At 39.4% G+C, this 23,044-nt stretch overlaps 1 protein-coding gene across 3 annotated transcripts in view; it reads left to right on the top strand.

Moving 5' to 3' along the window:
* PHTF2 (putative homeodomain transcription factor 2) overlaps positions 1-23,044 on the top strand; it is a 165,579-nt gene that overhangs the window by 130,013 nt on the left and 12,522 nt on the right. For all 3 annotated transcript variants that reach the window (XM_040343464.1, XM_040343465.1, XM_040343466.1), the window contains 5 exons: positions 9,666-9,794; positions 10,529-10,801; positions 12,269-12,400; positions 16,440-16,526; positions 21,777-21,932. In XM_040343464.1, the coding sequence (XP_040199398.1) occupies positions 9,666-9,794; positions 10,529-10,801; positions 12,269-12,400; positions 16,440-16,526; positions 21,777-21,932 (777 nt within the window). The remainder of the gene's footprint in view (positions 1-9,665; positions 9,795-10,528; positions 10,802-12,268; positions 12,401-16,439; positions 16,527-21,776; positions 21,933-23,044) is intronic.

Raw genomic sequence — 23,044 nt, 5'->3', positions numbered from 1 at the left:
GGAAAATACAGTATAAACTTGAGTGAGTAATACTCCTAATATATACAATCTCATTTACAGAGAACACATCGATGTATATTCAATGGGTATATATAAGTATTCTAATGACTCGTTTAAAATTCTTTAAAATACATTAAAATATATGTATATATAAAATATAAATGCTGAATACAACACTCATTCCTTGACAAAACGGAATGGTGTAGAAAATATTCAATCATGATTAAATATAATTAAATAATATCTGTGCACCTGATAACGCATCCAATGCATTATGCAAAAAAACCTTCTGGGTATAGCACAGGTCGTCCCTCTTACACAATGCCCAATTCAAGGCCAACAGAGCGTCGTCATGTTGTATAATTGTATACAATGAAGCGACGTCTGCGGTCACTAAATAAACTTCCTCCTTTCCAACAAGATTGATGTTGCTCAACAAGGCCAAAAGATCCTTAGTATCTTTTAAATAGGCCTTTGTGCATTTGACACTCTCCTGTAAAAAGTGATCGAGATATTGTCCCATCCGTGACATTAATGAGCCAATCCCATTAACAATGGGACGTGCTGGGGGATGAAGTTTGTCTTTGTGGATTTTGGGGAGGGTGTAGATGGTAGGGATCCGTCCGTTACTTGGTATAAGGTACTTCCTCTCTTTACTTGAGAGTACTCCCGTGCGGTATCCCTTTTCTACTAATATTTTAAGATCTTTTTCATATTGAGCGGTAGGATCTTTATTCAATCTTTGATATGTCGCATCTTCCATCAGCATATTTGTTAATTGATCTTGGTAGTATGATTTAGTCATAATTACTACCCCTCCACCTTTATCCGCTGGTCTTATTATTAGTTCTTTTCTCTTTTCCAGAGATTCTATACCCTCCTTAATGTAGCGTGGATTAACATTCCTTTTAGGTACAATGTTCTCCAAATCACGCAATACCAGACCTTTAAACACGTCCAACGGTTGATTCGACCCCACAAGGGGGTTAAACAATGACTTGTTACGTAGTCCTGAATCAATTGGTAATACCATTGTATTGGTCGTTATACTGGTGCTGATGGGAATATTTAGATTTAAATTTTTATTAAGGAAATATTTCTTCATGTTAATCCTTCGCACATATTTATGAACATCGATGTAAACCTCAAATTTGTTGATTGGGCGATGTAGACCACATTTTAGTCCCAAATTAAGGACATTAGTTTCTTTATCAGAGAGTATTGTGTCTGTCAAATTGAAGATGCCGTTTAGTCGTGATTCTTTTCGTATTCGTTCCTTCCTCTTTTTTTGGACGAACCGTCCCGCCCTACATCCTCTTCTTCTACTCTCGTGGATCTTGGTTGTACCTGTTGTTCCTTCTCTCGTTGTGGTGGATTCCTCCAATATTGGTTCTCGTTGTAAGTGTAATATTGTTCCCTGTGTTGAGGATTGTGTTGGGGCTGCGAGGAAGACCTCCCTCTGTGGGGGTTCGAACCTCTGCCCCTCCTCTGCCATCCTCTGCCTCTTCCTAAAAAAGGCTTCGGGGACTGATAATAATGACTGTTATTCTCATCTCTTATAGGCTCAAACCTATTATATACAGGTGGATAATAGTCGTTAGAATGGTGTTCGTGAGAATAATCTGAAGGACCCGAATTCACTGATCTACCCCTCCCAGAATTCGTCTCTTTTCTGTTTGGTGTCGATTGGTGAGTTGAATTTTTGTGAACAGGTGGCACTTTGGATCTTACTACATTAGGGGGTCGACCTACAGACGTCTGTGATCCCATTGCACTTGCCCCCTGTTGTGTTTCCATACTGTTGGTCACATCTTCTTCATCACTTGTAGTGACCAAGTGGGTAGCTTGCCATGAATATATATTCTTGGTCCTAAAATCATTAAGATCACGATGAAACTTTTTGGTTTTCTTTTTTTGCGTCTCCCTATCTACTTTTTCCAGTTTCTTTTTGATACGTATATTAAAATCAATGATTTGTTGCGACTCTTTAATTGGGTCTAGTTGGTTTTTTAAATCATTGATTTTTTTCTCTAAATTAGTCATCTTTTTCTTTTTCCGCTTTAAAATCAGTTCTTGGAGTTTGCGTCCCACTCCATTAAAAAAATCAAACCATTCTGTCATTGAAGTTTGGTCCAACAGACCGTCCTGTGGGGCTACTTCCCACCTCAAACTTCTAGCTATAATATCCTCTTTTAAGTAATATTCAAAGGAGCAAATGTCCCACCAGGTACGAACCTGTTTTTCTACACAATTGCCCAATGCATTCATTACTCCATTATAATTGACCTGTGCAGGTGTTTGTTCATCTATTGAAAAAATATTATCCATATCCAAAGATCTACTACTCAAAAATGACACCGCATCCATGGCAGCTTAGAGGAAAAATAAATAGATATAAGAAATAAATCTATCTAAAGCAAAGTATTAATACAGTGCCACACCAGGCCTAGTGACACTCCTCAGCGCCAGGATACGAAGCCACAAATGATATGTTGACAAATCAGTCAATCACCTGGAGGCTAATGGTCTGATGATAAGCCTCCAAGTAGTAAATGTGGATATATTAATATTTACCAAAATATATTATAAATAGGCAAATATGTGTGAAAGCAGCTATTTAAAACATACTATCAAAAAGACGTATGCATTAAAACATAGTAATGAAAGTACCACTATAACAAACAAAAAAGTCCAATGTGGTCAAACAGCGCTAGAAAATGGTAGTAACTGTCCAGTGGGACGCAAACTCCAAGAACTGATTTTAAAGCGGAAAAAGAAAAAGATGACTAATTTAGAGAAAAAAATCAATGATTTAAAAAACCAACTAGACCCAATTAAAGAGTCGCAACAAATCATTGATTTTAATATACGTATCAAAAAGAAACTGGAAAAAGTAGATAGGGAGACGCAAAAAAAGAAAACCAAAAAGTTTCATCGTGATCTTAATGATTTTAGGACCAAGAATATATATTCATGGCAAGCTACCCACTTGGTCACTACAAGTGATGAAGAAGATGTGACCAACAGTATGGAAACACAACAGGGGGCAAGTGCAATGGGATCACAGACGTCTGTAGGTCGACCCCCTAATGTAGTAAGATCCAAAGTGCCACCTGTTCACAAAAATTCAACTCACCAATCGACACCAAACAGAAAAGAGACGAATTCTGGGAGGGGTAGATCAGTGAATTCGGGTCCTTCAGATTATTCTCACGAACACCATTCTAACGACTATTATCCACCTGTATATAATAGGTTTGAGCCTATAAGAGATGAGAATAACAGTCATTATTATCAGTCCCCGAAGCCTTTTTTAGGAAGAGGCAGAGGATGGCAGAGGAGGGGCAGAGGTTCGAACCCCCACAGAGGGAGGTCTTCCTCGCAGCCCCAACACAATCCTCAACACAGGGAACAATATTACACTTACAACGAGAACCAATATTGGAGGAATCCACCACAACGAGAGAAGGAACAACAGGTACAACCAAGATCCACGAGAGTAGAAGAAGAGGATGTAGGGCGGGACGGTTCGTCCAAAAAAAGAGGAAGGAACGAATACGAAAAGAATCACGACTAAACGGCATCTTCAATTTGACAGACACAATACTCTCTGATAAAGAAACTAATGTCCTTAATTTGGGACTAAAATGTGGTCTACATCGCCCAATCAACAAATTTGAGGTTTACATCGATGTTCATAAATATGTGCGAAGGATTAACATGAAGAAATATTTCCTTAATAAAAATTTAAATCTAAATATTCCCATCAGCACCAGTATAACGACCAATACAATGGTATTACCAATTGATTCAGGACTACGTAACAAGTCATTGTTTAACCCCCTTGTGGGGTCGAATCAACCGTTGGACGTGTTTAAAGGTCTGGTATTGCGTGATTTGGAGAACATTGTACCTAAAAGGAATGTTAATCCACGCTACATTAAGGAGGGTATAGAATCTCTGGAAAAGAGAAAAGAACTAATAATAAGACCAGCGGATAAAGGTGGAGGGGTAGTAATTATGACTAAATCATACTACCAAGATCAATTAACAAATATGCTGATGGAAGATGCGACATATCAAAGATTGAATAAAGATCCTACCGCTCAATATGAAAAAGATCTTAAAATATTAGTAGAAAAGGGATACCGCACGGGAGTACTCTCAAGTAAAGAGAGGAAGTACCTTATACCAAGTAACGGACGGATCCCTACCATCTACACCCTCCCCAAAATCCACAAAGACAAACTTCATCCCCCAGCACGTCCCATTGTTAATGGGATTGGCTCATTAATGTCACGGATGGGACAATATCTCGATCACTTTTTACAGGAGAGTGTCAAATGCACAAAGGCCTATTTAAAAGATACTAAGGATCTTTTGGCCTTGTTGAGCAACATCAATCTTGTTGGAAAGGAGGAAGTTTATTTAGTGACCGCAGACGTCGCTTCATTGTATACAATTATACAACATGACGACGCTCTGTTGGCCTTGAATTGGGCATTGTGTAAGAGGGACGACCTGTGCTATACCCAGAAGGTTTTTTTGCATAATGCATTGGACTTTTGTTTGAGCCACAACTTTTTTTGGTATAATGACTCATTCTTCTCCCAAAAGACCGGCGTTGCAATGGGGGCTAAATTTGCCCCCAGCATCGCAAACCTGTTCATGTCTGAATGGGAGGATAAGACAATTTTTAATACAAAAATAGATGAGTTATTACTATACCGCAGGTATATAGACGACCTCTTTTTTATTTGGACAGGAACCTTGACCTCATTGGAAAACTTTTTACTTACACTAAATAACAATAACCGAAATATCAGACTATCTTGTGAATATAACAAATTAAGTGTACACTTCCTGGATTTGCAGATATACAGAGATGAGGATAAACTAGGAACAAGAGTTTATTTCAAACCTACCGATGCCAATAGTTTCTTACCAACCCAAAGTGGGCACCACCCAACTTGGCTAAGAAACATTCCTAGAGGCCAGTTTATGAGGGTCCGACGGAACTGTTCCAGTGACGAAGACTACCACTTACAGTCCTTAATATTAAAGAATAAATTTGTGGAGAAGGGATACAATGAAAATAAGTTGGATGCCATTATTGAACAACTAACAGTTCTACCATCTTCCTCAGACCTTATTAATGCATCTTCAACTAAACCATTGACCAATCATGAATGGAGTTTCGTCTCCGGCTTCCACTCGCAATATAAAGAAGTCGAGAATATCTTTATTTCCCACTGGCACATTTTAATGTTGGACAAGATTTTAAGAAATGTGATCCCTCTAAAACCTAATTTTATTTATCGGAAAGCTCCAAATTACGGTGATAGGATTGTGAAGAAAATCTTAGACCCACCCACTAAACCTGCCACTTTTTGGCAAAAAGATGGCTTTTTTGCATGTAGAAAATGTGGCCCGTGCAGAGAGGTAGCATGCAAAATGAGAGGGCTCGATAAGTTCACATCCCGTAATGATACTACATTTCAGATTATGGACTTTATGACCTGCAACACCACTTATGTAGTGTATGTATTAGAGTGTCCTTGTAAATTACTCTACGTAGGCCGTACAAAAAGGAAACTTAAGATACGGATTGCGGAACATATAGCCAACATAAAGAATGGCTATAATGATCATAATGTGTCTCTACACTTCAAGATGTTTCATGACGAAAATCCAGTTGGATTGAAGTTTTGGGGAATAGAGCATCTGAGCCCCAATTGGAGGGGTTGTAACCGAGTAAGAGAGCTCTCCAAGCTTGAAACTAAATGGATCCATTGTATTGACACATTGGCTCCGAGAGGCCTGAACGTGGAATTAGATATTAATTGTTTTATTAGTGATTTTTAATAATTTTTAACAATTTTTAACAATTTTTAATGGTTCCACAATATTCTAATAATTATGATATTACTATATTCTCTCCCTCAGTACTTATCATTTATCTATTTTCCAGTTTCTATGAATTGATTTCTTTTAACTATGAATTTTATGAACGTAAATATATAGTTGTGCTTGGTTTTTAATATTGTCTCTTGTTTTAAACCAATTGCCTCTTTGTTTCATATACATTCATATTGCAATTTTTCTGTGCATATATCATGCATAAGGTTATCAGGTGCACAGATATTATTTAATTATATTTAATCATGATTGAATATTTTCTACACCATTCCGTTTTGTCAAGGAATGAGTGTTGTATTCAGCATTTATATTTTATATATACATATATTTTAATGTATTTTAAAGAATTTTAAACGAGTCATTAGAATACTTATATATACCCATTGAATATACATCGATGTGTTCTCTGTAAATGAGATTGTATATATTAGGAGTATTACTCACTCAAGTTTATACTGTATTTTCCTGTTTTTAGGAGGTGTATCTGATTGGCTATCCTTGACCCCAGGGCACTTTACATATAACATCCGCTTTTTCTATAGATACTTTTTTCTAATATGAAGTTTTTTCTAATAAGGTGTTAATGATATATTTTTGAAGCGTTATTATATGCTCATTTTATATGAATATTAACTATTTTTTATACAGAATAGTGACAGAATAGTGACATCAAAAGATATGTCAGGTTTTCTGTCTATTGACTTGTGCAGTTAATATTTAAAATCCCCGATGTTTTGACACCTTTTTGAGCCTTCTTGGCTTCCGTATTGGTGTGATTGTGGATGCCACTAACGTGCGCCGCCCATATGTGCTACGTAAACAATGGGCTATGCATATATAGTGACTTTTTTTCGCCGTCAGTCCACGCCCTCTGTAGAAGCTGATTGGACAGCGAAACTGGTCAGGGCAGGATTCTGAACGGCGACCCGGAAGTGACGCGTGCGCTCCAAGCGTGCGTTCCAAGTGTACTCTCCCTATGCGGTGGTTTCCTGCAAACTTTTTCAGCAAGTTCGGTTGTAGAGTTTACCTGGGGAATTGGATGCCGGTCAGAGGACACCTTCACTTACCGAGGATAAACGTTTGTTACCATCTATTTTGCGGTACGTGCATTTAGAGCGGGGATCTGTTTTTTTAAAAGGGAATTGCTTTTTGTGGAATAAAAACGGGATTACACTATTGTCTGGTACCCTATTTTTGTTTCTATGTGGAGCCTTACCCTTTACCTGATACCTACTTGAGAAACGGAGGATCCAGAGAGTAAAGATACCTTTAAGTGTATATTACATTATGCCTTCTGGTGAGTGAATACCCCGAAGGGGAGTGTGCCCCACAAGTGGTGTCTTATCCTGGGAAGAGGTGTAGGATATTCTATCAACTATCTCCACTACCTTGATCTTCTTAATCCGTTTCTGATGAATGCTGTTATTTGATTTTACTGAAATTGGACAGTTACTACCATTTTCTAGCGCTGTTTGACCACATTGGACTTTTTTGTTTGTTATAGTGGTACTTTCATTACTATGTTTTGATGCATACGTCTTTTTGATAGTATGTTTTAAATAGCTGCTTTCACACATATTTGCCTATTTATAATATATTTTGGTAAATATTAATATATCCACATTTACTACTTGGAGGTTTATCATCAGACCATTAGCCTCCAGGTGATTGACTGATTTGTCAACATATCATTTGTGGCTTCGTATCCTGGCGCTGAGGAGTGTCACTAGGCCTGGTGTGGCACTGTATTAATAGGATAATGTTTAAGTTTAAGAAGTAGAAAAAAGGTTTGGGACTCTGGATTTCTTAAAATAGTTGGCGTTCTCACTACGGTCTTAAAAAGTATAGAGGAAATGATTTTTCTTCGACAGCTCCTGCAGGTATGGTAGCCAAAGTTCGACCGTTTGTTTGATTAGAGACTGGGGTTGAAAGAAGTAAAGGACCAAAAAATAGATTGTATATAGTCCAAATAAAATTTTCATTTAGACTCTCTTAACATTTAAAAAAAGTCTTTTGATACACCCCAAATCGGGCCCTACGATCAACTAATCAGAACCTCCTCCACATCCCCAAGTCCCGCTACAAATCTAAAGGAGAGTGAAGATTCGCAGTCAAAGGACCGCGGCTATGGAATGCTCTACCTACAGACATTCGAATGGAAGTGAACCATCGGGCCTTCAGAAAAAAACTTAAGACACATCTATTCTGAAGTGTGGCTGGACGACGACATTGGATACAGCGCCTTGAAGCGATTTAGTTCGCATTTTTAGCTCTATACAAGTTACTCACTCATAAGATTCTACATTAAATTGAATTCTGATTATATGCTTTAGTTTTCTTCGAGGTAGGGTAGTCTGCAGCAGCCAGCTACTACAATGGCTAAGTGATTTCATAGCACAGACAGTGAAAAAGTTCTTGAGCCGACACTAGATTTCAATAATATCTCTAAATTATAAAACACAAAAAAAAAAAAAATTCAATATAATTTAAATACATGCAAATATAGAAATGTAGAGAGCTGCAGGATTCTGAGGAAAAAGGAGAATCACAATTTTTTTGCTTGGAATAAAGATCACGATTCTCGTGACGTAACATCTTTCACATTATACAAAAAAATTGTGCTAACTTTACTGTTTTTTAATGCATTAAAGTGTATTTTTTTTCCAAAAAATTGCTTTTGAAAGACTGCTGCGCAAATACAGTGTGACTTAAAACATTTTCAAAAACATCATTTCAATCTCTAGGATTTCTGCTAAAACAATATATATACATGAAACAAGTGTCAGAAAAATGTTTAGTCTTTTTAAGTGGTTAAACTTCCCTCATTTACAGACTAAAGTTTATTCCTTTTATATATCTAAAGAACAAAAGGTTACAATGTTTATAGTTGGCTCAGTGGCTGAGGAATATTTGTGAAACTTGGCAGACTGCCTGTTTGTTTTTTTTTGGACAACTGGCTTGAGCAGAGAACTCTACATAGAATCTGGAAAAAATGCTTTAAGATCGCAAGGAGAGTTGGACCGCAATCTCGATTCTTAACGATTAATGGTGCAGCTCTAGTATTACACTATGATTCTCCTCTTTTTGCCCCATATTTATTGAGGGAACATATGCTAAACCTGTGAAGGACAGAGACTAGTAAAGGATTTAATAGCAGCAATTTTATGACCAGCTTTTTCAGGTAACTGGTCATCCTTAATTGGCGAGTCTTTCCATGGTGTTACATCTGGAACAGATTTCTGTCTTTTTGTTTTAGAAAATAAGCACCTGCATTTGCTGTGCTTTGAGTCGCACTGCTGAGGATCTGTGTTTGAATGCTAGTTTACTGTTGTACTCCTCGTAGTAAATCATTTTGAGATTAGACTGAACTGTGGAAAAATGTGCACAATATAAGGATTGTATTTGCATATACTGTATATTTTCACATATTTCCGACAGTAGTTTTACACATAATTGCAGTTATTGTTTTCTTATTTACTTACGTTGTTTATATTTTGCACTAAGCACTCTTTATTTTTATTTTTTTTGCATTTTTACCACTGGAACAGATTGTTAATTTGCCGCTTTACACGGTTTTATCGTGACAGATGTACAAAACCTCATCATTATAGATTACTGCAGCAATCTTATTAGAATTCGGTCTGTCACTGGGTCAGCATTGTATTGGAGTTCCTTGGTTAGAATAATAAGAAATTCCTTTGTGCTGTGCAAAATGTATCTCCTAATAATGTTTTACTGATTCACAGGGTAATCTGCCTTGGCTGCATAGTTCTAATCCTGGGCTTGAGAAAGTCAGTGCTATTGTGTGGGAAGGAAATGACTGCAAGAAAGCAGATATGTCTGTTTTGGAGATCAGTGGAATGATAATGAACAGAGTGAGTATTCTTATACTATAACATGAACTTGTAGCATATCTCCATAACTATTCCAGGAAACATGGGCCAGATTCACGTAGATGAGCGATAACGATACGTTACGCCGGCGCAATTTTTCATTGCAAGTGCCTGATTCACGAAGCACTTGCGATGAAAACCTACACCGGCAGCCTACAGCGCAAGTCGGGCCAATTTAAATGGGCGTGTGCCATTTAAATTAGGCACTCTCCCGCGCCGGACCTACCGCGCATTCTAGACTAGACTAGACTAGCGGCGACGTAGCGAACGCAAAAAAACGTCGGGAATCGCCGTAACTCCTAATTTGCATACCCGACGCTGGTTTACGACGCGAACTTCCCCCAGCGGCGGCCGCGGTATTGCATCTTAAGATCCGACAGTGTAAAACAATTACACCTGTCGGATCTTATGGCTATCTATGCGTAACTGATTCTATGAATCAGTCGCATAGATAGAACAACAGATACGACGGCGTATCAGGAGATACGCCGTCATATCTGCTCTGTGAATCTGGCCCCATGTTTTTAACAAACCACTTCAGAAGACATTGGTGAAGGCAACACATCACAACTGCTTGCTATGGACAGCCAGTTTTAAATAATTTCAATATTAAGGCCCAGTCTTTTTTTAAATCGTTTGTTTGGCTTGCTCCGTGTTACAAGCAGTTATACAGTGTCCTAGATTAGCTAAATGTTCTGCAATTCTTTGCATTTCAGGTGAACAGCTATACCCCAGGAATTGGATATCAGATATTTGGGAACGTTATCGCTCTAATTCTGGGTCTGACTCCATTTGTGTTTAGACTGTCTGAATCAAGGGACATGGAGCAGCTGGCAACACTCTCTGCTTCAGAACTGTACATCATTGCATTTGGCTCCAGCAGTGACATCATGGTCATATCCATGGTAGTGATTAGTTTTATTGTTCGGGTTTCCCTGGTCTGGATTTTCTTTTTCTTATTATGCGTAGCAGAGCGGACATACAAGCAGGTGAGTAGAAACCAATATCTGAATGCTTACACACTTATAAACCTTATGCTCAGTTACGGAGACTGGGCTTTGAATGCTCTGTTAAGCTAAAATGAAAGGCTTTCTCTCATCGACTAAAAATGGAATGCTAATAGGAACACAAACCTACCTTCAGTAAAGAAAAACTCTCTAAACAAAAACTGCAGTCCCATATTTCACCTACAGCACTGTAGGAGAGGAAATCTGAGGTTACAGATTTCCCAAGCATATCCAAAATGTGTAGCACATACGAACACCCTTTTTTTTCCCTTACTTTTATTATTTTGGAACTTTCTAACTAATGCCGCGTAAACACGGTCGTTTTTCGGCATGAAAAAAATGCAATTCATTAAAAACGACGTTGCCCACACACCATCGGTTTTGAAAAATTATGAACAAAGCGCGGTGACGTACAACACGTACGACGGCACTCTAAAGGGGAAGTTCTATTCGCCTTTGGGCTGTTTTTAGCTGATTCCGTGTTGGCAAAAGATGATTTGCTCTTTTTTGTCTGTTACAGCGTGATGAATGTGCTTACTCCATTATGAATGGTAGTTTTTCCTGAACAAGCGCTCCCGTCTCATAACTTGCTTCTGGGCATGCGCGGGTTTAAAACATCGTTTTTTGCCCACACACGATCATTTTTTACATCACGAAAAACGACATTAAAAAATGCAGCATGTTCGAAAAAATGTTGGTAGTTTTTCAGAAGCCGAAAAACGATGTGAAGCCCACACACAATCATTTTAAATGACATTTAAAAAAATGTCGGTTTTTTTCATGCCGAAAAACGACCGTGTGTACGCGGCATTAGGGATAAAGTTGCTGATAACCGTGATGTTCCTTTTACTTAAAAATATATGGTAACATTATAGTGATTCTAATTAATTTATTTTCATGTCAAAGTAAAAACAGATCTATCTACAGTAATAAAACAAAATAATAACGGGCTTTTACTTGAAATTCTAGGTTTTAAAACCAAAAATGTAATATATTGCAGCTTACCAATCATTAGATTTTTCCCTCTGTTTCTACCTGGTGATCTGGCCAGTAGAAAACGTACTCGCCAGATCACCAGGTGAAAATGAAGGAAACCAAGCCTATAAAAGCCAACGAATGCAGCTATCACATCTATGATTTGGTAAGCAGCAATATAATAATTGCTTGCTTTTATGTTTTAATACTGCTTTAATTGTGTGACTTTTGTAAAGAATTGGCTGCACCAGTAACCATCTAGGCACCATTTGCACAGGCCATGCTTCAAATCTCAACAGCAGGATTCTACTGATTGCTGCTGGTGGCTGTGTGCACTGAATTAGCGATGGTAGCGGAGTGTAGATAGCAGCAACCCACTCATGCAGCAGTGGCATACTGTTTGACCTTTCTGTTACACATTTTGCCATCTTTGTTCTGTGACCAATCTTCTCTTTTTTTTTCATATCTCTTAAGAGATTACTGTTTGCAAAATTATTTGGCCATTTGACTTCTGCCCGGCGAGCACGCAAGTCTGAAGTACCACACTTCCGTCTGAAGAAAGTGCAGAATATTAAGATGTGGCTTTCTCTTCGGTCATACTTGAAGGTAGGTGAAGGTTTTTCCCAACTTAAATTACAGCACAAAACGCTGAAATTACTTTCATAAGCATCATGTTTTTTATATATATATATATATATATATATATATATATATATATATATATATATATATATATATATATATATATATATATATATATATATATATATATATATATATATATATATGTACAGTCTAGTGGGAGCCTGCCTGAGCTCTGTAACTTTACAGCTCTCATGCTTTAGTGTGACAGAGAAATCATTTTTATTTTTCATCCATTCAGGAACACAGGAAATCCTATGTTGCCAGACTTTACTGCTTTTAAATTGGCTGTAAACTCTCATCATTTCTAAATTGCTTTCATAGTGATAATCTATAAGGATATACATGCCTCCTGCATGTATCCTTACCTGTCAAATATCTCCTTTAGTTGTTTGAAGCTCTGCTCTGTATTCTGTGGGCAGGTCTGTTGTCCAGGGCTCGGTGGGTGGAGTCGTGATGTCAGTAGACTCCCCGTCCACCTCTACAATTCCCTTGGCCAGGCATCGATATTTCTTACACTGAACTTCTGCTGGTCTCGTGGATTATGCCCCATGATCACTAACATCCAGTCAAACCCTAGGAAAGTCGCATGACTTCAGCATGCCCAATCATGCTGAGGTGTGGCGCAACCAATCCCGGGGGAGCTGGAGAAGAAAGAAGGGGGAATGTGAAGTACACAGAATGCCTCTCTCACACTTGTGCATGAGATAAGGACATAATCACCTGTCTGTCACAGCAAGGGGGAAGAAACAGACACCTATTTCTCTGTGCATCTGGTGTTTATCTTACTGAAAAAAGATAAGAGGGTTGCTCAGAGCTGGATTAACTCTTCGTGGCAAGACTGGGCATAGATGAAATTACATTGTCTGCTGTAACAGATATAAGTCTTGATTTAAAAAAAAATCCACTTTAAGCTTTGATTTGCAGTACCCGGACCCTGCCACATTGAATGTTGCAGGGCCAATCTGTAAGTGACTTTTGTGAATTGGGTTTTGGTAACACGTTAGCCACAGAGCACTTTCTGGGTTTAGAACTGTTGGCATTACCTCAGCGCTTGCCCTGTCTCTAAAGAGTCACTTTGCGAGTAGACCATTTGGATTGAGCACCAGGAGCTACCTTGTTGTTTGTGTGCCTTTTTACTTTTACTGCAGAAAGGGTTAACACTGAAATATGTAGGCGCTGCACTCTTTCCCATCATTTAACATCAAGAGAACATCACCCTGTTCCTGCTCCTGATTTGTAAAGGACCCGCATAGCACTCTTATTTCTGGTTCATTCCTACTGCCGCTCTACATTTCCATTGCAGAGCACTCTATTAAGGTGCTAAGATTTAGTTGCTGTATCCAGGGAGCATCTGACTTGCTTGGTCTTTGAGGGATGGCATCTATTTGGACCTTCCCCTACCATAATCAAGGATATCACTGTAGGCCAATGATGTCATTGTAGGCCAAGAGCCTATGAAGTCTAAGAAAAGGTTCCCTTCTCCTCCAGCTACTTTCGTAGTAGGCCACCTAACCTGATTCTCTGTCAATCTGCAAGGCTGGAAGCAAGAAACCTGCTAAGCATAAAGCATTAAGGTGCACCACCATTTTTATAACTATGGGGATTAGTTGCTAATTCTTGTGGGTCCTTGGATAGTTTGCCCTCATTTATGTGCAGAAAGTATCTGTTTAGGTTCACAGACTAATCCCTTGTCTCTGGCACTCTCTGCAGCTACTCGACCTCAACTTCACTACCACCACATAGATTAACCGATCTTCCCCTGTCCTTTTGTTGCCTCCACAACTCTGAGGCTCTTGCTCTAGCGCCTTTGTCAGCTTTAATCTGTAGTAAACTCTGCTATCTCAGTGTTGCTTTTCATCGAATTCCTTATCCGTTATAAAACATTATCCAGTGTAATACAGGCCCAATTGCATATTACCTTTTTAGTAAACTTTTAGAAATCTTGACTCTCAGGATAAGGCAGCACAATCCTAATTATGGTTTTCCACATTTGCAATGCGGAGCATTTCCCTTAAAATCTTGTGCATGCATGGTCATGTCTTAACCAAGCTTCGTTCTCGATTTGACCTTCCTATGTCAACTGTTTACTTTGCCTTTCTTGTAATGTGTGCCTGTCAGTCCGCTGTGTGCTGCTGCTGATTGCCGCCATAGGATGCAGTACGATGCCTAGGTTTATGCCCAATATGACATCACGCAGTCACATGGGGCATACGAGGAAGTTATGACTGAATCTGCAGTCCCCCATGGGTTTTGTTCGCAGTGCCGTGGGGAGCGAAATGCAGACATTGCATACTGTCAATGGACAGATGGCACAAAGAGCATGCTGTGAATCGGGAGAGATACACATTCGCCGGTGACGTCCTTGCATAGACCGGCACAGGTTACACAGCAAGTAAGGAGACATCTACAAGCGGCAATCATTGTTTTTTATGTTGATTTCAAATAAAGTTGTGGGGGAGAGTTTACTACCACTTTTGGAGTAATGTCCTGTCATGGCCACTACCTTGTCCCTCAGATAAATTATTTTTTCTTGGGGCATGTAAGTTCATGAGGGGTACCCCCTCATTGTCCATCTCTTTCCTATTACAGAGGATCCCTCTGAGAGAAATTCTTCGGGTGTAAAAAAAAATGTGCGAATAAAAACACCTGAATAAGCTCAAAAAGCTTATGTACTTATTTTGCTATAGAGCATAGGGGGACTGAGCATAGAAATGTGAACATGACGGTTTAGAAAAAATAGGATGCTGCATAGTAAGGCATAGCAGGCATAAGTGAGCGAGCAGAAAAATGCTCAAGCGTGGGGGCTTAGAGTGCTAAATAAAGATAACACAGGAAGTCTGAATCGCTTATTAAACGGATAGAAACAGAACACTTTCAATGGTGTATTTGACGGACAAATATGGAGAAAATAAGGGAAGTTCATTGTTGGGGTTGACGTACACTTTAAAGTGGATGTGAACCCCGAAAAAATTGTATTTATGTTTTTTATGTTACAATGTAGAGTATAAGATGTCCTATCATCTGTGCCCAGTCTTGCCACACAGAGTTAATCCAGCTCTGAGCAATCCTCTTTTTATTGTTCAGTGAAATAAAACAGACTTGCAGAGAAAAACCTTAGTCTGTTCCGCCCCCTTGCTGTGAGTGACAGATTATTTACATATCTCATGCACTAGCCTGGAGACATGCATTATTTTTTAATTCCCACCCCCACTCCTTTTCTGAAGTCATGTGGTTACTTTTCTGGATTTTGACTGGATATTAGTGATCAATTTAGTGTATGGAATACACAGGAAAAAATACATGTTGACAAGGGGAGTGTAGAGGTGGGCGGGGAGTCTATTGACATCACGACTCCACCCACAGAGCTCCAGACAACAGATCCACCCAATCTGCAGTTTTTCAGTTCTTATAACAGACAGAGGGGAGACATTTGACAGGTAAGGATACATGCAGGAGGCATCTATATCCTTCTAGATCAGCACTATGGCAGTAGTTTAGAAAGGATGAAAGTGGGGTTACATCCACTTTAATACGTTAGAAGTAGGTTGACTTTTTGTAGCATGGTTTTTTCTTCTCGAGTTGTCTGACTTTTTTTATAGGTAGTGAATTTACTGTAGAAGATACAAGAGCTGTTTAGCGGCGCTTACTTGAGGGTTTGACCTATGGTAATATTTGAGGTCTGGTTAAGATTGACTCGTTAATGTTGTTAGTGTCAATAAAAAAGAAGGTAAACGTACCTTATTAATTTCTTGGTTTGGTACTACTGCAGCATGTAATGTTTTTATACTAATCAAAATAAATGTTTTTGTTGCAGTGATTTTGCAATGTTAAGTTGTAAATGTGGTATGCAATGAGTGTAATATATAAAATTAGAAATTCTCATTACATTAATTGTGATGTATTTTCCACTGCTGGCTTTTATTTTTGGAAAGCAGACGTCAGGTTAATTGCAGAACACTTTTCAAAGCCAGATGAAAATAATTTCATCCTTTCCTTACAGCGTCGAGGTCCTCAGCGTTCTGTTGATGTAATCGTTTCATCAGCTTTCTTACTGACTATATCCGCAATATTCATATGCTGTGCACAGGTGAGATCTATTTTTATACATGTCCTCATCTGACGATTGTTTTATTCTGTTACAAGAACATCTTGAACCACTTAAGCCCCGGACCATTTTGTTGCTAAATGCCCAGGCCAGGTTTTGCCATTCGGCACTGCGTCGCTTTAACAGACAATTGCGCGGTCGTGCGACGTGGCTCCCAAACAAAATTGGCGTCCTTTTTTCCCCACAAATAGAGCTTTCTTTTGGTGGTATTTGATCACCTCTGCGGTTTTTATTTTTTGCGCTATAAACAAAAATAGAGCGCCAATTTTGTAAAAAATGCAATATTTTTTAACTTTTTGCTATAATAAATATCCCCCAAAAACATATATAAATTTTTTTTTTCCCTCAGTTTAGGCCGATACGTATTACCTATTTTTGGTAAAAAAAATCGCAATAAGTGTTTATCGATTAGTTTGCGCAAAATTTATAGCGTTTACAAAATAGGGGATAGTTTTTTTGCATTTTTATAAAAAAAAATTTTTTTTACTACTATTGGCGGCGATCAGCAATTTTTTTTTCGTGACTGCGACATTATGGCGGACACTTCGGACAATTTTGACACATTTTTGGGACCATTTTCATTTTCACAGCAAAAAATGCACAGGGAAGCCGTGTTTACATACGGCTCTCCCCGTTCTTCAGCTCCGGGGAGCGATCGCGACGGGGCGGCTATAAACGAATAGCCGCGCCGTCGTCCCGATCGGACCCCCGACCCGCTAGAAGGCGGGGACGTATATATACGCCCATCTGCCTGTACGTGCCATTCTGTGGACGTAAATAGGCGTGCGGCGGGCGTTAAGTGGTTAAGGAAGTCCAGGAAGAAGCATGCTCCTTAAATTGCCTATTGCAGGTTAGAAAATAAAAGATCTGTTTAGGAGACGTCAGTTGACTTGCTGTTACATCATTGGTATGGCTTGTAAACTCTGATTGCCTCCTGTGTTATTTAAAAAAATAAGTGGCAATCCTCAGTTCAGCCAATCTGATCTTCCTGTTATGCCAGGGCATGATGGACTTTGATTGTACTTGGTAACCGCACTTAATAGGCACTCTTTATGAATTAAGTCTGTTCTTTTTTTTCCACGGTGTGCCATTTTACGCTCTTTGCAGACTTCCTGCCGTAGTTCTTTAGAGGACCTTCTTGGTTGTAAGCCCTAACATATACCTTGTGTGATACATAGGGATGAAGCAAATCCTACAACATAAGCTGTACCTGATTATCTGCAACCCTCTCCCCTCTACAGTCTTCTAAACCTCACATATCAAAAGAATTTTGTCATCTCCAAGAGCTAGGGGCAGTGGTGTAGCGTGGGTTGTCAGCTGGGGCGAGGCAAGTAATTTGAGCCCCCCTGACCCATGGACTTGCCTATTTTCAGCTAGCTCCTGTCTGGTCACATGATCCACTGTGTGAGACGGCGGTGGCTGTAGGGAAGAGGAGAGCGTGCTTGATAATGACAGGTAAAGTCTGGAGTGGTGACATCATGCATATGTTCCTATGTCCCATCTGTTGTTGGCGAGCCCCCCTCTCCACACTCGTGATAGCGCCCCTTTAAATTTTGCGCCCGGGGCGGTGGCCCCCCTTGCACACCCCACGCTACTCCACTGGCTAGGGGGTGGGGATTTGACATCACACACTGCACAGAATAGTGCAATCTGAGACCTGAGTAGAGGAAAAGGACACGCCTCTCTCTGTAAAAACTCATAAGGAAAAGTCACTTACCTGCTGGGGGGAAAGGCGTTGGGTGTATCTGTCTTCTGAGTTTGTCTGGTGGACATAACCAGTTAGAACTGACTTTTAAAGATATCACAGGAAGGAGACAGCAGAGAGAAATTATGCTTGTCACTTTTGGATTCATGCAGGTACACATTATTTTTTATTCCCAGAGGTTTACAATGATAGTTGATATATTAATTTAACAGCAGGCATGCTGTAAGGGTAACAAGGGTAAAAACTCCCTGTCGATCACAATATTTTCCTGGCCTTTTACTTGCAATGAGTGTTGTTTTTTTTTTTTTTTTTTTGTGAAATTATAGATTTGATAAACGGTAACACAATTTTCACAACACAAAAAATTGCAGCTGCCACAATTTTTTTATTTAAATGAAACAGCAGTGTACATGTAAATAACATCAGGCAGAACAAGAGAGCAATGCATTACATAGGATATGGCCTAGCTAGAATACAGGAACAGGAGCTAGACAAATTCAGTTGGTAGAAGATACATGTTACAGAGGGACTCTAGATCTTAAAACAGAAATCGGATGAAGCTGCCACAATTTTACTTTACAGGGTCTTTGATTACAGAAAATTAATATTTTGGAGGTTTTGAGTAATCTTCAGGCCTAAAATGTGCATTTTATTGCATACAATAAAAAAGAGGTTTTAGCATTTTAAAGGGTTAGGTCCGCTATAACACCCATTATTTCTTTCTGGATCTATTGTTCTAGAAGTTTGTTTTGTGCACACAATATCCTTTTGTTTTTTATGTGCACAGATAGAGAAACTGACACTATTGATAAACCAAGTATGCTATGTTTTAATCTGTATATGCTAAAGCTGAAGCCTGCCATCTAGTGAGAAGGATAGGTATACTTATAATATTTACAATAAGGTAGCATTGCTTGGTTTGAAAGTGCACAGGCAGACCACAATAAAAGCAGACAGGTGTTCTAACCCCTCTCCTCGCTATCCAAAACTTTAAAATAAAAAATAAAAATTTCCCCCTTTGACAATAAAAACGGACACATTCTCCAAAATTAAAATAAATAAATAAATATCCCTTTTAGTTGTACTTTAAAGGGGAACTGCAGTCTGCTCACATAATTTTTATAAAAACATCTTTGCCATTCTGAAGCTTCCCTCCAACCACTTTGCATATTATTTTATATATAATGTGATTCTGTACTTGCCAAATATGCCACAGAAATCTCCCTCCACGGAGTCTGGCTGCTATCATTAGAACTGTGGGCAGCTGAATCTGCTGCCTGTTCACTTCCTGGATTTACACACACACACCTCCAGCTCTGCAGCTTTCGTTGGCCCTCTTATGACTTATCCACCCTCCCTTCCTAGCAAACTGTCACGAGAGAGAGCGCTGTGCATGATGTCATAAGCCTAGGCTTTTTTCCAGACAAGAAATAGGAAATGGGCTGTATAAGGTATTTACTGGCAGAAAAAAAAAAACATTTTACTATCCAAAGTTAAAACAACAAGGGCCGAAGATTTAATAGATGGACAGATGAAAAAATTACTGAAGTTCCGCTTTTAGCTCTCTTTCTCACAGCACTGACTGTTTCATTGCAGCCTGATGATTGAGAACTTTTGTTTTTGACTATTTTTTTTATTGGAGAGTGCTACTTTTAGGCCCCTTTCACACAGGTTTGATCAGGTTCGCCTGTAAATTTTTCAGGCAGACCTAATCCGACCCTCTAGTCCACGGGTGCTCAACCTGTGGCCCTCCAGCTGTTGCAGAACTACAACTCCCATCATGCCTCTACCTTGGGGAGTCATGCTTGTAACTGTCAGCAGCTTGCAATGCTTCATGGGACTTGAAGTCCTGCAACAGCTGGTGGGCCACAAGTTGAGCACCCATGCTCTAGTCTTTGCTATGGTGCAGCAGACACATGTCTGCTGACACCCGCCGCCATCATATCCGATCCTATTTGCCAAAAACAGATGGATGGTGGTCCTATTCCCCATTCATCTGGTGGATTGAATGTCATTCGATGGAAACTGATCAGGCGGTTGCCCCATAGAGGTTAGTGGGACTGTGTCCGTATCCACTCTGCATAGTGGAGTAGATATGGACCTGTCATCTGCCTGCTCAGTAGATAGATCCCCTGCTGAGCAAGCGGATTCCGCGGATGCGTCTGTGTGAAAGGGGCTTTACATGTTTTTTTTAGCCTTCACATAGCTCCATTTTTTCAGGACTAGATCACAAAAGAGGCTTGATCATAGAGCCAAGTCGGCAGCATTTCGATGGCGCACGTGATCAGAAATGGCACCCTACATTGGTCTTTCATGACAGGTTTTTCAAAAGTGATTGTCCAAAAAATGAATAAGACACTCTCTGCAAAAGAAATCAGTTTACACTTACCGGTCCCATCACCCGTTCCTCAGATTTTTGCTCTTCAAGAAATGCTGCCTCCAGTTTCCGACACTTACATTTGTGCTAGATGCCCTGGGACACAGTAGTAATCATGTAAGGGTGAGCATATAGAACCATGAAGCGCAACTTGGGGAGCAGGCATCTGACAGACCCCAAAGTGTATCTGATGCTATGCTAAAGATTTTCAGTGGCCATGGCTCTAGAAGACCGCGAATAGTAGAAAATTGAGTGACGAGACAGGTATGTTTTCAAAAGTTTTAGTCGTTTTTTCCTTTATTTTTTAGGTTACAAAAGTCTCTCTAAAATTCTGCAACAGATTCCTAAAGCAGATATTCAGTGCATCTGAGCAGCACAAACCATAAACACTGTTTTTGTTTGTTTTGTTTAATTAATTTTTAATTGTAAAAGCGACCCCCCCCCCCCCCCCCCCCAATCCATCCATGTATCCATGCTTTATTTTGTTAAGAAATCCCTTTTAAAAACACCCGCTAGCATTTCTGGCCGTTGCCATCTGGAGTAAGGGCAGATGATTCGTGTAGCATTTACTTCCTGGAATCCATCTGCCCTTAGCTCAAGCATGCATGCATGAGAGTGTGCATAGCTGAGAAAACCCCTCCTCCTCTAATGAAGACTCCTACGATGTATGACATAATTTCCCTAGGTAAGAAACCAGAAAGTAACTGAAGAAATGTAAAAGAAAAAGTTTAAAACAAGTAAATATAATCTGCTTTCCTATCTATTTACTAATGCTAGCAGCATAAGGGATACAAATATTCACTGTTGATTGGGAGAGTGAAGATCCATTTTAAAGCTCCAAAATTACTAAATACATTTACAAATTTGTCAACTTTTGGTGAATCACATCTTTTTTGGCAAATGTGCAGGTTTCTCTAACCTATGGTTAATCGTACCGTTCATTAATCTTGGCTTTTTGGATCGTTGAATTATCCAAACTTTTGTAGAATTTCCATTTTTTCATGCATCAAAATATAAGATGGGTTTTACTGGATTTGTCTGAACAGGAAATCTGTTTTGTTCGTCTTTAGTTATTAATTTAAAGATGAAATGTATTGTATAAATTATTTGTATGTTTTAAATGTGCTGTAAATGTTTTTATTTGTTTTAGCTTCTACATATTCATGAAACGTTTCTGGATTGTCACTACAACTGGGAACTAGTTATCTGGTGTATTTCTTTAACACTCTTTTTATTGAGATTTGTTACACTTGGATCAGAAACCAGCAAAAAATATAGCAATACCTCAATTCTGTTGACAGAACAGGTGAGTTACTAATGTTTAGTGTTCATGTTACAAAAGGTTGTCTCCAAGGGCTTGTTTACATTTGTGGTGTTTGGGAAGAACGAAGGAATGATTAAAGGGGTTGTAAAGGTACAATTTTCTTTCCTAAATAGCTTCCTTTTACCTTAGTACAGTCCTCCTTCACTTACCTCATGCTTCAATATTGCTTTTAAATGTCCTTATTTCTTTTGGGAAATCCTCACTTCCTGTTCTTCTGTCTGTAACTCCACACAGTAATGCAAGGCTTTCTCCCTGGTGTGGAGTGTCGTGCTCGCCCCCTCCTTTGGACTACAGGAGAGTCAGGACACCCACTAATGCACAGTTCCTTTCTCTATCTGCAATGTAGAGAGCGTCCTGACTCTCTCCTGTAGTCCAAGGGAGGGGGCGATCGCGACACTCCACAATAATTGATTGGTTTGCGCAAAAGTTTTAGCGCCTACAAAATAGGGGATGGATTTATGGCGTTTTTTATTTGTTTTACTAGCAATGGCAGCGATCTGCAATTTTTTCATGACCGCGACATTGCGAAAGACAGTTTGGACACACTTTACACATTTTTGGGACCATTGACCTGCTATAAAAATACACTGATTACTGTATAAATGTCACTGGCAGGGAAGGAGTTAACACTAGGGGGCCATCAAGGGGTTAAATGTGTTACCTAGGGAGTGATTCTAACTGTAGGCGGATGGGACTGATTAGGCAAGAGACCGATCGGTTTTCCTATATACTAGGAACACATGATATGTCTCCTCTCCCCTGACAGGACCATGGATCTGTGTGTTTACACACACAGATCCACGGTCCTGCTCTGTAACGAGCGATTGCGCTGTATTTTTCATGTAATGATTTAATAGCGCATCGCTCACCTGTGCTATGTTGGCAACCATTCTATGTATGGGCAGGTGAAGCAAGTGGCTGTTTCTTCTGGGATATGCTTATCACAGACAGAGACACACACCGTCAATGTCACCTGCAGTTCCTATTACACAATGGAAGGTGTAGCAATCTCCTATGCTGTCAGTGAACTGACCTGACCTCTGGAGCTTCTGTCATGCAGGCTGCAATGAGCTTGTCCCCAGCTGGTACACTCC

The sequence above is a fragment of the Rana temporaria genome, chromosome 3 (assembly GCF_905171775.1).
Source record: "Rana temporaria chromosome 3, aRanTem1.1, whole genome shotgun sequence".
NCBI lineage: Eukaryota > Metazoa > Chordata > Amphibia > Anura > Ranidae > Rana > Rana temporaria.
The sequence above is the reverse complement of the archived record's forward strand: the minus strand, read 5'-3'. Positions and strand labels throughout refer to the sequence as shown.